Raw genomic sequence first — 17,129 nt, forward strand, 5'->3', positions numbered from 1 at the left:
AAATTTTTGGCATTATTTTTTCATCAGCAACTCATGCCATAATCAATTTACTATCACTATAAACACTCCTTGCAATTCAACTCTTTATGTAAATATATGTGACTGAACTGTCAACTTCCACTGTATTGTTATACAAGTAGATGCAGTTTTGCTAAATATGTTACTCATTGCGGATATAGTATCGAAAATAATATCGCTAGTGACATTCGTTTGCTTGCTTACAATATATTTTATCACCTGACGAAGTGTTGCAGCGGCGCACGAAAAGTCGTGATCTTTTAGATCCCTTGTTGACCATACCTTGCGAGACCAACGAATATCACTAGCGATATTATTTTCGGTAGATGCAGTTTGTTGATGTTTATCTATTAATCTATACAGTCAGCACTCGAAGGTGGTCGGTAAAATAAGTTTGCACACAATTTATTTGTGTAACTGTCCACGAACTTTCCTATTGATGTCGATATCAAGCCGACGATGGTAGTTCGCATGGGGTTAATTCTTGTCAGAAGTCCCTTTTTCGATTTTCCATTTTGTGTTCGGAGTTGTTCTTCGAGATACTTCGGCGATACTCGTAGAGGGCTCTAGACACAACTCGGGATTGATCGGCATCATAACTAATGATCCACGAACTAAAACATTCGATGCTCGGGAAAGATCGGTATAACTCGTGCCAAATCATGATAATCCATGAGTGGTTGTATCTCAATCCGGATGCATACAGTGCTCGGGAAAAAATCGGCAAAACTCGTGAAAACTCAACACTCGTTATATTATGTCTAAGCTATGAGCGATATATTAAAATACTAGTAATGTCTTCCTCAACTCATTAGCATCTGGAACTCGGAAAAGATCGGTGTAGCTCGTAATAATTCGTGCTGATTCACCGAGCGCCTGTTCCTAATACACGTCGTATCTTCTGCAAGGCTCATCGCTTCGTAGCATCTTCGGGTCTGGAACGTTCGGCATTACTCGTAATAAATCGTAATGACCGCGAAGTTAGTGTCTTGCCAAGCTTTTAGAGCACGTAAGCATGAAGGGCTCGGGAAAAATCAACAACTCGTAGTAATTCGTATTGATCCAAGAGCAACGTATTCAAAATGTCTCGTCGACCACCTTTAACTTTGAAAGGATTGGTGTATAACTCGTTACAATTCATACGAGCAGCATTTTCTAAATGTTTGTAGTTGTCTTACCGTGGTTCTTTGCCTCGGGGGGCACGTTAAGCTCGGGAAAGATCGGCATCCGACTCGGAAACCATGGTTACAGTTGACTCGATCCGTCTTACCAACAGCTGTTGGTGTTGCCCAAGCTTTGCGACTGATCGATTTCTTCCGAATCCCCAGAGATGCGTTCCCATGGTGATATTGAACCTGTGTAGTCTGCGCCAAATTCAAGCCAACGTTTTGGGTTAATTCCCGTCGGCTGCGTTCATTTTCTGTGTAGTCTGCGCCTAATTCAAGCCCACGTTTTGGGTTAATTCCCGTCGGCTGCATTCATTTTCATTTCAATGGGCAACGTAAATGTGTTCGGATATAGACCGAAATGTTAGTCTCTTATTTCGACTGTTGTTCCACTGAGACGCCGTCTGGCTCAACTGTCTGTCCGCACGTATTTTGTGGAGGAAGGTTGGAAAACGTCAGTTTCAATGCAGAATTCCCCATTCCGGACGGTTATTTCTGTCCAGTTCAGATATAGCCATCACTAAGCACGTCTCCACAAGAATTGCAATTGATAAGAAGCATGAATAGTCGTTGCTCCCCAAATTACATTGCGCTGCCCAACATCCTATACATGTACCATAAACACACGAAACATGGGCTGGATGCACGATAGCTGGGTACTTCAGGGGACTTCCCACATTACCACTCGGTCTTAATCCTGGTTAACGGGCCGGTTGATCAGCTGAAAGCAGTTTGGGACCGACATCATCGGCCCCGATCCTCCCCTTGCCGGCTCTACGCGATGTTTAGGCATACTCTGTCCAGTGACATTAACGTGTTCGCACACCAAATCCTCCTTCCCATTGCCCCTTACGCTTTGGTGCTAAGTTTCATGTGAAAGGTTAAAGGTTTTGAAGGACTTGACCTCTAATATGCTTCCGGTTACGTTTCTACTTCCGGCATGGATGGCATCCGTGATCGTCGACGTCCGTTTGGTAGTGATCGTGTTCGAGCTGGTGGAAGAAGAAAAGGTGATAGGTTAAAATATACAGAAGGTACATTGACAACAGTTTAGCTTGGGTCAAGCCATTGCAGGGGTACCGACATGATGAATTATCAGGCCCAACGATTGGGGTGTGTGGAAGGAGGTATAGAGACTGTATCATTTCCTTTTTACGTCCTAAAAACACTTGGCGAAGAACTGTGGAAGGGGAGATTAAAGACCTGAACCTCACATAGGGAACCATCCAAAGAGTTGGAAGACTTCTGTTGCTGCCCTATGTGCCAGGAGGCATAATGGGCAGTAAGTCCCCTTCTTCCTATCCCAACTTGCCATTCTATAGGGGGCACATGACGCCTTGCCCCGCCCCTCCACAATGCTACTTCCCTGTACATGGACTTCATTGGATAGGTAATGGTCCAATAATCACACTAGTACCTGTAGGACAACCACCTTTGACCAACCACTCTATGAACAATTCTTAGGAATAACCACCCCCTCGAACAACTACACCCCTAGGACTAGGGCAGCCATCCCCGAAAAGCAGCAAAATTACCACATTACACTCATACCACTACCGATAGAGGGTAACTAAGTAAAGGGTGAGTTGTTACACCTCCACCCCACCCCTTTCCGTCCCACGTCCTCCCATTCACGCCATTCCTGGCTAATTATGGTGGAAATATCCCTGGTCTTAATTAGTTCACATTGTTTCCAATATCCTACATTTTATAACGAGTATTAGTATACAAATATAAAATGATGTTTTGTAACATTATTTTACTAATGACCGGTCATTAGAATTGGATAATGACCGGTCATTATCCAAACCAATCATTTGATCAGGATCCACGTCATCATCTTATAATCAAACGTAACATTATTTTCTCACCATTGTTACCGTTGGGCATGAAGCTCTCTCTCCTCGCCTGTGGCATGAGGCTCATCCTCTTCACCATCCTCCTCGGCTTGCCTCCTTCTCCCGCCGACTCCTTCCCCGATGGCGACGTCGGGGAGGGCGACCGGCTCTTCTTGGGACTGGCGAACGTCTCGGCGCACTCGTCGGTGAAAGTGACACTGATGCTTGTCTTCTCCCCCTTAGCTGAGGCGGCGGTGAAGAGGTGTGTCGGGGTGTCCTTGTTCATGTCTCCACCTTGGATCGACCCGGACACTGAAAGAACCACAACCAAAGAGCCATCATTCGTTTTAATCATTATGATTATCAATATTGATTATTCGTAGACAGGAAAAGAATGGTGTTCAATATGATACAAGTTTAAAATCTCGAAACTTTCTTTTCTTCCTTCTTCCTCTTCTGCTTCGATTTCTTCTTCTTCTTCTTTTTCTTTTTCTTCTTCTTCTTATCGACCCGGATACTAAAAGAACCACAACCAAAGAGCCATCATTCGTTTAGAATGGTGTACAATATGATAACATTTAAGACAAGTTTAAATGCTGGAAACTTTCTTCTATTTCTTCTTTTTCCATTTCTTCTTCTACTCTTCTTCATCTTCTTCTTCTTGTTCTTTTTCTTGTTCTTCTTGTTCTTCTTGTTCTTCTTGTTCTTCTTGTTCTTCTTGTTCTTCTTGTTCTTCTTGTTCTTCTTGTTCTTCTTGTTCTTCTTCTTTTTCTTCTTCTTCTTTTTCGTCTTGCCAACAGGCCAAGAAAAGAAGTTTCACAGAATCTGTAATTTGCGGAAATGATATTGGTCATCAGAATTTCAAATTTGTCAACGACAGTTGAAAGAAAAGAAAGAAAGAACAAGAAAACAAAAATCAGTTTCGGGGAAATAAGACCAGTGTAATTTTATTGTTATAAGCTTGACGTTTTAAGGGCCGTTTCATTGTGATATATATATATATTTAAAAATCAGATTTGAAATCATACATGTAATATTTAAAGTGTATTGATGGGATTTTAGATTTATAGGTGACAGGAAAAAATGACCCATCCTGTGTCATCATTCCGTAATAGTCTATTGATCTTTTACCAACTTCCACCAGCACCATACAGGGGAGTGTTTCACAAAGACTAAGATCGACTTTAAGTTGGACCTAACTATGGCAGGCAGTTTATGCCACTGTTTGCTTTTACCATTTACTGGCATCGGTCTCTGAAGGGACGTGTAAATCGTGGTGTAAAATTTACAGAATTTACCTTATTTAATAATTCATTATTGAAGGAAAAATTATTATCTAAATATTATAATTGAGAGACCGATAGTGAGAGCAACCAGTAGCATTTATGGCTTCCCATAGTTAAGTCCAACTTAAAGTCGATCTTAGGCTTTGTGAACCCCCCCCCCCCTCCCCACCTCCCCTGAACTACTCTTACCCGTCTTCAAGGGCATGTCATCGCTCCTGATACTGGCATCATCATCCTCGGTGGTAGACTGTGTGGAATAGCCGCTGATACTCGATGAGATAGCGCCTTGTGTCTTCAGGGCGTCTGCAGCACCTACCAAGATCCTCTTCCGCTTCTTCGGTAGCTTCGATCTCGCCTGAGCGTGCGTGTAGTACAACGCGAAATTGTTGACGATGACGGGAACAGGCAGAGCAAGCGTCAGCACGCCGATGATGGCCGTGATCGCACCCACGATCATCCCCAGCCACGTTCGCGGCACCAGGTCACCGTACCCAACCGTCGTCATCGTGACAACGGCCCACCAGAACCCGACCGGTATGTTCTGAAAGTCATTCTTCTGGTCGTCACCGGCCACCCACCGCTCTGCATAGTAAACCAGGCTTGATGATATCAGCACGCCCAAACCTAGGAAGACTATCAACAACACAAGCTCCTTTGCGGACGCTTTCAAGGTATGGACCAGGATTTGTAGACCACTTAGGTGGCGCGCTAGCTTGAAGATACGGAAGATACGGACGATCCTGATGAAGCCGAGGATCTCGTTCCACTGCCCTGTCAGGTGCGTATCGGCGATCTTGACGACGGCATCAACGTAGAACGGAATACAGGCGACGATGTCGATGATGTTGAGGGCTTCGAGGAAGAATTTGATTTTGTTCGGGCAGAAGACGAGCCGGACGATGAGCTCGATGGTGAAGAAGGTCACGCAGATGCCTTCAAGGATGAACAGGGCTGCGATGGGCTCGCTGATCTCACCCATGGTGGTGTTGGTGATGACGTTAAAGGACTCGGCTGTCTCCATACAGAAGGACATGATTGATAGCATGACGAAGATGAAGGATATTGACGCTGTTAGCTGCACGGGAAGAAAACAAGATATAATAATTGTTGGTGAATTGGTTTATTTAAAGCCCCACTGCAATACTTGTAGCTACTTGCACCCTCTATATAACACACAATGCTTAATCGGTGATCATTGGTCCCCCATGATCCTCTTTTTCTTTTCTTAATTGGGAGCTGAGTTGATGAATTAACCACCTGTCAGTGACTTTGCAGGGAGCTATAATCCCCCTGGCCAAACTAGTACAGACGGCCTTTAAAATAACATGACATGCAGCTCAAGGCTGATATTGTCTGTTTTTAAATAGTAATCAGATATTTACATCATAATACAAACATCAAAATACAAAAGCAATATAAAAAATAACGATGGATTTTCACATGGCAATATTACAAAAAAGGTTTTGAAAAATGTATCGAAGTTGTGGATAAGAATAAAAAAAATATATCATAATGATTTAAAGGAGCTCTACTATACAAAGCCACTGCCGAGTTTTTTCTAGTTTTCTGATCGTGGAGTAGTGTTTCCTTCCCCTGATTCGAGATCAAAAGGTTGAGGGTTCGAATCTTTGCCCGGTCCGTATGCCTATGGACAAGGCGTTTTATCCACAATCTCTCTCCAACCAGGTATAAAATGGAAAGACCTACCTGGCAGGATTTTAAGGAAAAAAATCTAGAATTGAACAAAGGCTTTAATTTATAAATAAATAGAGTTGTAAAGATGTGTCTCGTTCGACATTATTATATCCCTTTTTCCTCATTCTGTTCCAAAAATGAAAACTATGGAAACACTTACTGTCTTGATATGACCATTTGATAATGGTCCTCTTTCGTATCACTACCCTTAGTCAGAGTCAGATCAAGAGAATAATGTCATTAAGGACATTGCAATGATTAACATTTATGTACCATTATGATTTTATCGGTTGGGTAGGGCTTATAAACACCGCTAGAGACTTAAGCAAGTAATTTGGATAGATTTATTAGATGTGTTATAACATCATAATTGTCTCTACAATGCCTCCCCACCTCCTTCAAATCCTTTAACCGGAAATCACCTTATAGCGGTCTTAGGTAGTGGCGGGTCTAGGATTTAGGAAATAGAGGGTAGCTGAACATACTGAAGGGAAGAGGGAGCAGAACAATGTATCTGTCGCACCATCAAACCGATCTCTTTTTGTTCGGTCTTGCGTCGGTCTGGTGTCGGTCTCGTTGTTGTGACTGAGGTCTGGGGTGGGGAGGAGAGGGGGGGGGGGGCTCTCGTGCCCCTGCGCCCCCTCTGAATTCGCCACAAACTGTTAAGTCGCGAAGACGAATGTGTTAAGCGCGCTCTGAAAAGTCATTCGATCGCTCAAAACTTGATGAAATATTCATGGAGCTATGGAAATATCGACCGACTAGAGCAATGGCAGCATTCAGACCCTTTCCCGTCTAAACAAAAGACCTCAGCCTCAAACCAGCTGCCCTTATCGGTTAGGTTTGACGACATTTTCCTGTGGAGTCGGAAATAAATATGGTATATATATGGACGTGGGATAATAGTAATTACAACGATGATTGTGGTGTATTAAAATGGCAACTGCGCTGAGATCAGAATATAGGCCGTCTATGATCATTGCATGCTGATAACATTCCCCCTGTTTCTATACCTCTCTCCCCCTCTCTCTCTCTCTGTCTCCTCACTTCTCGTGTTTCCTAACAATTATTTTTTTACCCCTCCTGCAGTCTCTCTAATTATTTTTTTCTACTCTAAATTTAATTTAAATCCATACTATTCTCTCTCTCTCTCTATCTCTCTCTCTTTATAAACATTCCTTTTCTATCTCTTTTTATGTTTTTTTTTCAGTCCGTATTTTGCCCTACCCCCCTTCTCTTCTCTCTCTCTCTCTCTCTCTCTCTCTCTTCCCCGTTCCATCCCTCTGTTACTAACTCTTCCTTCTCTCTCTCCTCTTTCCCCCATGTCTCTCTCTCTCTCTCTTTCTTTCTTACTCTCTCTCTCTCTCTCTCTCTCTCTTTCTTGTACTCCTAACATTTTCTCCTTCGTTCTCACCATGGCGTGTAGGGGTTGGCTTTGAAAATGGTGTACATCTACATAACTATCATATCCTTGAAATACAACATCATATCGTATATTTCGGACCTGGAGTAACCCATGTTAACGGGGTGATAACATCTTATTACTAATATCGAATTCAGGGTATTTTTTTCAAAGCCCTGGCTCATTGATAGTACACGGTTAATATTGTTTGGTCAATAAATACGATGGAGGTATATCAATATACTACGACGTATAGTATGATACCCTGAATTCGATATTAGTAATAAGATTTTATCACCCCGTTAACATGGGTTACTCCTGGTCCGAAATATGCGAAAACAGGCTTCATACAATTCTTTGAGAAATCACGCTGATATTATTATGACACCCGACTTAACATTTCAAATTACTATCTATTTTCGAGTGCTCCATATACATAGCCATCGAAAAGTGCAGTATAATTGTATTTAAAGCGTGTTTTAACAAACGACACCTACTCATGCGGATTTGACATTTTCATACCTCGTTGTTTGGACGATGGAATATTAATTAAAAACCTCATTCATATCGATTTGATTCGGTAGAGTTGAAAAAGCGACAAGTCATAATCGATATTTGAACCGGTATCGAAGACGAAGAGAACAAAAGAAATAGCCATGCATGCATGATTTTTACTCAGACGTTTACATGAGATACATGCAGGGAATTTATGTATTATAGAGCGCATATTAATACGGGTGAAAACAAGCATATTCATAACGGCATGATACATTATTTGAGGTATCATATTATTCCATTAGTAAGGCCTTGTAAAAACTTGAACGTCAAAGGCTTAATGTTCGCTCTCATCTTACAAGTGAAATTTCGTTGTTATTTCAAAACTAAAAAAGGATATTGTTAATTAGCAAATGATCGCAGATGATGTAGAAACCATCTGTCCTGAAAAAAAAACCAAAATTGTATTTTCAAGTAATGGTCAAGATTAAACTAAACTAAAACAGTCCTTACAGAGTACCGAAGTGTGACGTCATACGGGCCAAGTCGTCAAGGTTGCTGGTTCCAAACAATTTTGTGTTACACAATGGTGTGGTGATCAGCCCAGCCCTAAACAGTGATTTCGCCCTGTCCAGCCCGTTGCTTGAATGATATCGCAGTGAACCTCATGTACAGGATCCGATGTTTAGACCCAGTTACCGGTATGACGTTAACACGTCGGTACTTTAATGTTAACACGGGACAAAAACAACGACAACAAAAATAGAGCAGAATACTCCTGGGGGGTGTTTCATCAACTAAAATCGATTTCGATTTTAAAAATCAATTTTAAGGCCGAATCAGTTTTAGCTTAAAACCGATACATGTGAGCTGTTTCATCAAATCGATTTTAAGCTAAAATAGATTTTTAGGTGTCTGCAATCAAGGCTAGTCAATTTGGGGTAAATCGATCACAAAATGGCCTTGCTTAACTACAGTGAGAGTCCTTGAAAAGTAAGTAAAATCTGTTTTTCTTTGAAAATATCAATTCTGTTGATAACAAATCTGTTATTTTGAAGAAGAAAAATGTTCCTCTCATTATTATGCAATTTCATTTTTGTGTAACTGACCGAAATCTTAAATAAAATCAATTTATATCACTCTCAAAGTGGACGAATTGCACCGGTTCAACCTTTTCAGTCCCATTCATATAAATTCATGCAGGTTCAATAGTAATTACCTAACGACGTTTATTATTCGGTTAGGACAGACAGGTACAAACTCATTAGTCTAGTTTATTCTTGCAGTAGTATTTTGGTTTTACTAGTTATGCTACTAGTTGTAGATTTGGGCTTAGAATCAAGATCTAGGCCTAGATCTAGGCCTAGGCCCTAGATCTATCCCTTATTTATTTTAGCATTGCCTTGTTATTGTTTTTGTTGATATCCTGATAATATAGTCTAGTCTAGAGGCTAGTCTAGTAGGTCTAGACTCTAGATCTAGACTAGTCTAGTCTATAGATCTAGAGCTAGGTCTAGATCTAGGCCTAGGGTCTAATTATAAATGATAGATCTAGACTCTAGGTCTAGATCTATTAGGCCTAGGGCTAGGCCTAGGGACTAATTATTAAAAATCAATAGGATTATTGTTTTGAAGGTAAAATTTTATGAAAGAAAATTAGACTCTAGATCTATAACTATATCTAGATCTAGAGGTCCTAGAGTGTTACGGTCAGACCCAGGTCTAGATCTACTCTAGATGTAGATTTAGTCTAGAGTCTAGGTCTAGATCTACATGAAAGACTACTTGATAGATCTAGATCTAGGATGCCAACTGTGCCCCCCCCCCCCCTGATCCGTCCCTGGTATTAGGGTCCCTAACACAGTCCAACTCCAAGCTCTAGACTATACTAGAATTATTATTATTTTTTTTTTTTATTTCAGAGTCGGACTAAAAGATGGAGTGGACCACAAGTCATATCCACCAAATAGACCTTGGCTTTAGTCCAAGACTCAAAAGTTCTCTTCTGCCGTGTCTACAGTCTTGGACTTCTCATTCTTTCTTGGCCTCAGGCGCAAGGAAAGGGTTCGGATATGCAGAATGTACTCAAGCTCAATATCTAGGTGTACAGCTATAGATCCTACTGTGCTAAGCGGCCTCATGGAGTGATCTTCTTACTAGCAAAATTTGCACACCAATAATGAAACAAAGGTAAGATTTTTTTTGTGTGGTTCTTCTAGACCTATGTATAAATAGATTACTTATTTGTTGTTGGGTGTGTAAATCTTGATTTTCATTAAATTTTCTACGTACAATGGCAAACTGATAAATCCATGTGAGGGGGAAGTCAACTATGACATGTCTAAATCATAGATAAATTACTTTATCAGCCAGCCTGATTAATATTGTACAAATAATAGGGCAGCAATTAATGAATAAAGAGGTGATTGAACAAACTGTAATGAGAATTTATGTATGATGAAAGCTGCTCTGTTTGTTTTATACCTCTTTGCCTTCTACTCACGACAGGGGAATGTTCATTGAATCTGTGTACAACAGTGTTTGGTTTAAGAGCAGGGTATCCGAGATCAAGATTAGACTCCATAGTCAATCTTCCAAATGTCTAAAACTTACAATTTGGTTGGTAACAATGTCTTGGACCGAATACATGTAAATTACTGTTGTAATTACTGATAAAAATGTACTTATGTTCTTTTGAACACATTTGATACTGTGACAATTACTTTTCTGAAAAATAGATGTGCTCTCCTCATAACAAATATATGTATCTCTGTTTTAAATCCTAGGTTGCAAAATAAAGAGCTATGGCATCTGCATGTACTGCTAGTTCATGACAAATGAACATTTATTGTCCATCTCTTCAAATTGAAAAGGTAAGCAGTATCAATTACAAAAATTGATCTATCATTTTTCATAATCCTTGTAAGAAGTCTAATACCCATCTTACCCATTCTGTTAGATAAAACATACACAAATGGTAATAAAAGGATTTTTTTTTTTTATCCAAAGCAAACAATTAATCATTTATCTTCTGTAACTATTTTTTATTCTCCTACTTTATTTATTTAGCAATTAAAGTATTTGAAATAATCATAAATACAAAAAATGAAGATTGATTGAAAAGTTGTACTAGTATTTAGTAATTGATTCATTTATTACATAACTTTCAATTCCTATTCTAGACTGCAGAGCCTGAATTACCTGCAACGTTATGCTTCTTATGAAACATCAGCCAGCCTACAGACAGAAGCTCCCTTTTCCAGCTTTAAGCAAGAGGAACCACAATGAGATACAGATCTTGGTATCATGGACTGGTCACTTTTTACAACCAACACTACTTGTAAAATAAGATTTACAAATTAATTCCTATAAGCTATTAAAAATGCTCTAGTCAAGGTACTAAAATTTTGCCATTGAGTTTGAGGTTTTGGGTTTGATAAAAATGTTAACATAAAATATTTTAAAGGAAGTAAACGTTTTAATGATACTTCCAAGATTTCCTATATTTTAAACAGAATTTTAGAATCTTGCAGAAGAAAAGAGAAGAAATAAAAAGCTATTATTCTGTCATGGAGGTTATTGTTACCAAACTCACATTACATAGTTAATTTTGTTCATGGCAATAAATCTTAAAATATCAAATTGGAATTTCTTAATTAGCAATTCATCTGAGCAGCAGTTTGATGACCTATTTGGAACTCTTCCTAGAGGCATTTCTTGCATGACTATGTATCGATAATTACCTGTTGGTGCTTAAAGTGCTATTGTAGCAATTGCACAACAACAAATACAAAATAAACAACAGAACATTGTGATTGAGTGAAAACAGATTTTTCCTGCAGGAAATATATTAACTCTGACTTATGTTGTCCTTAGAATTTTTTGTCAAAGCTGATAGAAAAGAATTGATGATTAATTTCATATAGACAAACTATTGCATCAAGAAACCACATTCTCACCGACTGCGTGACCTTACATGACAATGTATATCATCCTTAGATTAACAACCGTATGAGTAACAGAAATATTTGTGACAAGTATTACTCTTTTAATCTCCATAAAGGTAACTCGAATAGAGAGTGGCAGATATCAGCTGCAGTAGTTTTAACAACTGGCTGATACTTTCATAGGAGCACCTTTATTTGTGTCATTTAAAATATTGTAATTGTATCCCTTAAATGTGTTTGCTATGCTCATCATTTACAAAATGTAGATTTCATTCATTAAAGCATAAACATATTGATTATACTTTAAAATCTCTGTTAATTTTATTTTGTATGTATTTTTTGTCTTCTAAGAAGATAAAAGGGGGGATGAATAGATGAGATTGTACGCTAGCGCATGGTGATAATAATTACATGATGGTAAAGGGCAATGATGTGATTCAAGAATGGTGTGTTTGTATGCTGGTGAGTTATTGTTATAAGTTGGTGTTTATTTATTCATTTTTGTTCTTTAATTATTTTTTTTTGTGGGGGAAGGGGGGGGGGGGGTGTTTATGAAGAAACAAAATTACGGCAAGCAAAGCCTTGTGATGGGAGTGTCGTTTTATGTTAATGAGAGAGAGAGAGAGAATATGAACGAAATAAGGACACATAATTGTAAGCGCATATGGTTAAAAAAATATAGAAAAAGGGGCACATAAAATGAAAAAGGGTCACTTCTAAGAAGAAAACATAAAAAGTTATTAGGAATAACAAGAGGAACGTTAAAACAAAGTGAAACGAGGCAAACTACATGAAGGAAAAGTGCACATGTAATAAACAAAAAGGGATGTTAATCAGATGTAAAAGGGGCACTTAAACCCTATCTAGCATGGGTTATTTTGAAACTGCATAGCCTGGGGGGTCCGGGCCCCCTCCCCTGGAGAAAAAAACGTGTAAGAACACGTTAACTGTACCTTTCTTTTTGAGATGGGCCTCCTCCCCTGGCACTCAAGGGGGAGGGGGGGTGCGTTTTTTTCAAATTTTCGAGGCCCCCCCCCAATAATTTTTTTTTTATTGTTCATTACCTCCCCCCCCCCCCCCCCCCCACTGAGCGAATTATTGGCCGGCTGTTTCGCTGCTAAATATTGTCTCACGAATTGGGCCCCCTCCCGTGCCAACGGCTGGATAAGGCCTCCCCCCCCCCCCCCAGGCTAGATAGGGTTAAGGGGAAAACGGGCCGCCCATGTATTTTTGAAGAAAAAAATGGGCCATTGTGCCCCCCCCCCCCTCCAGAGTGCCACATTTTGTATTGATAATGCCTAACTATGATGATTTAAAAAAGAAATTGGTTATGAACAAAGATTTGTTCCCCCAAGAACAAAATTCTTCGTTTTCAGATGTATGTTCAAATTGAAGCTAGCCGACACTTGCGCCTTTAAAACCAATGAATGCTGAACATAGCATATCAATAATGCAATGAATAAGGATAAAATTGATTTAAAATTGATATGGATCACACTCTAACTTAAAATCGATTTTAAGGCTAAAATCGATTTTATTTATTTAGTGAAACTGCTGCTAAAATCGAAATCAATTTTAAGCCCTTAAAATCGATCAAATCGATTTTAGATCGATTTTAGGGCTTTAGTGAAACACCCCCCAGGTGTTTCTGTAATTATGGAAATAAAATTCAAATAAATTATCCTAAAGTACATAAAATGTAATAGATATAATTAAATTGCGCACATATCCATACCAGAGGATGTTCAAGGCGTCTGACAAACACTGGCTTTAGCCAAGCTGCCCTAAGGCGCTCAAAGCATTCAAGGATTCCTATACCAGGTAGCCATTCACTGAACATGGGTGGAGAGTGTTAAATGTAGATTGATGTCTATTGTCTTGCCAAAGGACATCAGAGCGGCGGTAGGACTCGAACCGCGAACCTTGTGATCCGCAGTACGGTGACGTAACAACTAGACCACGACGTCTTCAGTACATACAAATGACAACGGTCAAACTTATTCTCAGTAGATAAATTAAATGTGAAATAGCTGAGTTATGGGCAAAAGGAAGAGCAAAGATAAGGGAAATTTGCCATTATCGTATCATTTTCAACCAAAATAGGAGTTGCTATGTCATTCGTGCTGTAGCATCACCAGGAAAAGAAAGGTAATGTGGAGGTATTGTATGAAAGAATGCAATTCTTTTGTGAGCATGTGCTGAGCTGGGTAAGTTACATACTACGGTCTCTTGTTAGCTCACTAATGATTGACAGATGATGTCACAAGATGAATGGGATTTGGAGCATTTTTTAAGGTGGAGCTTAGCAGGTCTGAGAAAACATTTTTTTTTAATCTATGAAATATATTTAGATGTTTGAATAACAAAACTTGAGCTGTATACAACCCTGTGCACCAACAGGAATTAAATTATATTTGGATGTCACCTGACCTTTAAGGGCAAACAGAAATTGTGATGAACGATATACAAATGGACGTCACGTGACCATCTATCAATCAATATAACGATTAAAATCATTAAAATGTGATAAATGCGCATTTCCCCCTTTTTTCCGTCGACAAGGCAGATGTTTTTTCTTGACCGTTTTCACACGGAAACAGGTCATACATTTTCCTTCACATCCGGTGCTGAAAGCATACAATGGTTTCAAGTTTTTTTTTCTCACAAAATCGACTAATTGCATGTTTGTATGTTAATGTTCCATATGCAATTGGGGTTTGCCTTTTATTTTGAGGGATTTTTAATACTTTGGCACAGGCGTTGTCATGGTTGTTACTAACAAATGAGCTCTTTCTTAGAAGGAACAGAAAATGTGAAGCGTAATCATTGACGTCATCATTAAAAAATAAAAAAAAACGATGGGGTTTTGTCGCGTCTTACCTGGACGAGCCTTAACGGGGGAGGTTGGAAAATAGAAGATTGGAACCTAACAAAATAAAAATAAAAAGTCCCTTTTGTGTGAGAAAGCGAAGCGAATGAGTATTTTATGCGATATTTCAATATGATTGATACGCTCCTGTTAATTTATCATGCACTCTGTATCCCGTGACCCCCTTCGGTCCCTCTGAGACGAATTGAAGCCGTCGGTCCCTAGGAGAGGACCTAAAGCTGTCGGTCCTCTGATTGCTAAACTAAAAAGCATTTATGCTTTCTTACCAGTCAGGTAAAAAAAAAACACAACTAAGCCACTAAGGCCTGACCTTCAAGTGCTTAAAGACAGAGGTGAGAATTTAATAAAAGTCGATGGAGTTGTAAAAGGTCACGGGTTCGAAACCAAGTCGATGCACTAGTGCCGTTTGGTAAGGCATTTGATCCTCATTATCAAGTCCCTCTGAGACGACTTAAAGCCGTCGGTCCCCTAGTTGCTTACTTAAAAGCATACACGCTTTCATAGCAGTCAGGTTAAACAAACAAAACAGTTGATTCATCAAAACACTTTGCAATCGAGCTACATTTGATTCCCTTTCCCCCAAACCACTACAACGTAAATCTGTGTGGCGAATCCCCCCCCCCCCGCCCCTTCACCAGTTGCCCCTCCTTCATAATAGGGACTGTTAGATGTGCACGTCGACGTAGTGGACTACTGCGTGTGACGTCATTTCAAGGCACTGTGACGTCCTTTAAAGGAACTGTCAGTGCTTTAAAAGGACGTCACACGTAGCAGTCCACTATGTCCACGTGCAAGTCTAAAAAATCCCCAAATAAAAGCTAATGGCTCACACCTTCAAACTCTTCCCCAAACACACAATGACAATGTCTTTTCGTGCGCCTAGTAACTGAGCTATTTTCCATCGCATTCCATAATGCACAAGAAACCGTTGCCATCTTGTTGAAGGAGAATCAAGAACATGGAGTGTTTACTCAAGAATTAAAGTATACACTTCCGATTAATACCATTCAGGTTACTGGCCTGATTATCATGATTATGATCCTAAATTGTTAATAATTAAAACTCTCATAATGTTCTGAGTGCATTAGGTTCGCATTGGTTAGCAGCGCGATTATTTATTACCAATGTCTTAAAGACCGTCAACACTGCTGGGCCAGAAGGGATTAGACCACACAGCGAGGTCACTGACATGTGGCTATCTCATTAACTCAGCTCTCAGCTAACATAAGAAAAAGAGGATCATGGGGGGACCAACAGGCACCGATTGGGGAATTTTTCTATAATATAGAGGGAGCAAGTAGCTAAAATTAGGACAGTGGGGCTTTAAATGAGTTGTAGATCATGTCGAATTTGTAGATGGAGTAATTAAAATATGGGGACTAGAATAGAATGATAAATGAGAAGAACAAAGTACGGTAGGAGGTGGAGATGTTGGATGAGAGAAAGAGAGAAAGAATAATGATAAAAGGTGAACAGGTAGAATAGGGTTGGAGGAGGGGGGGGGGGGGGTAGAGATGAACGCAAGAAAATTAGGGCAAATGAGAGAAAGGGAGTGAGGCGGAGAGAGGTGGAAGGAGAATGAAAGAGAGAGGGGGACGAGGAAACAGCGACAGAGAGAGAGAGAGGAAGCGGGAGAAGGAGAGAGTTGTGACAGAGTACGTGAGTATGTTATATTTTACGAAGAATTTTACGATGATTATTGTACAAATGCGTGCTCAATTTTTTTTACATATTTAAAAAAAAACAATATTTTGCAGGACCTGATGTAATACCATCAAAGCTGACGTAAAACGGCTCATTAACAATATCAAAGAAACATTTAATTTCAGTGTTATTAAAGGGATTAGGTATCTTTTTCTCAGATTCTGAAACAAAATCCTGGATCTAGCTCATGCTGCAATGATAATTACTGTACATGTATAAATCTTTAGGTCAGTCAAGAACTCCATGATTTTTACAAACCGATCGCCTGTCTGATTATCAAGATATTTATGATTGGTAATCGAAATCAAATTTTGCGTTTTCCTAACGGTTTCCATAACACTACTGTCTATTGGGGGAAACGAGTATGGTAAAACCGGTCACTCAAAGATTTTTTTTTTTTTTAAATACTTTTTTGGGGCACTTTTTGATCATTTTGAAGCGCATTTTTGTTTAGGACTTCGATATTACACCATATCACAGACACTGATTAACAAGTAGGGCCGTGCATCTCAGATGTAACATTGTTAAACGATGCCTTTAAAGGATAACTATTAAACAAATTACTACCATGCAATTTAACGCACTGAGGACCATAATGATAAATTTCAGCAATTAAGTGGGCTAAACCTTGAATTCAAGATAGATAGATATAGAATTACCAATCATATAGACAATAATATTAACGACT

The 17,129-nt window shown here is 39.4% G+C and overlaps 1 protein-coding gene and 1 long non-coding RNA gene across 2 annotated transcripts; one reads left to right on the top strand and one right to left on the bottom strand.

Moving 5' to 3' along the window:
* Positions 1-267: 267 nt before the first annotated feature.
* Positions 268-5,378, bottom strand: LOC584187 (potassium voltage-gated channel subfamily C member 1). Its single transcript, XM_030989524.1, has 3 exons — positions 4,498-5,378; positions 3,056-3,334; positions 268-2,176 (listed from the first exon to the last, which is right to left on the bottom strand). The coding sequence occupies exons 1-3, from the start codon at positions 5,351-5,353 to the stop codon at positions 2,106-2,108; spliced, it is 1,206 nt and encodes a 401-aa protein (XP_030845384.1). The 5' UTR covers positions 5,354-5,378; the 3' UTR covers positions 268-2,105.
* A 3,302-nt stretch (positions 5,379-8,680) lies between these two features.
* On the top strand, positions 8,681-12,156 carry LOC115925513. Its single transcript, XR_004064759.1, has 4 exons — positions 8,681-8,893; positions 9,823-10,090; positions 10,687-10,773; positions 11,083-12,156. It is a non-coding gene; the product is annotated as an uncharacterized LOC115925513 (long non-coding RNA).
* The last annotated feature ends 4,973 nt before the right edge of the window (positions 12,157-17,129 follow it).

The sequence above is a fragment of the Strongylocentrotus purpuratus genome, unplaced genomic scaffold (genome assembly GCF_000002235.5).
Source record: "Strongylocentrotus purpuratus isolate Spur 01 unplaced genomic scaffold, Spur_5.0 spur5_scaffold_18, whole genome shotgun sequence".
Taxonomy (NCBI): Eukaryota; Metazoa; Echinodermata; class Echinoidea; order Camarodonta; family Strongylocentrotidae; genus Strongylocentrotus; species Strongylocentrotus purpuratus.

Coding starts and splice junctions, on each gene's coding strand:
- LOC584187 (XM_030989524.1), bottom strand. CDS start 5,353: ATGCTATCAATCATGTCCTTCTGTATGGAGACAGCCGAGTCCTTTAAC. Junction 3,335..4,497: donor TGACATGCCCTTGAAGACGG/GTAAGAGTAGTT, acceptor TGGTTCTTTCAG/TGTCCGGGTCGATCCAAGGT. Junction 2,177..3,055: donor CATGCCCAACGGTAACAATG/GTGAGAAAATAA, acceptor TTCTTCCACCAG/CTCGAACACGATCACTACCA.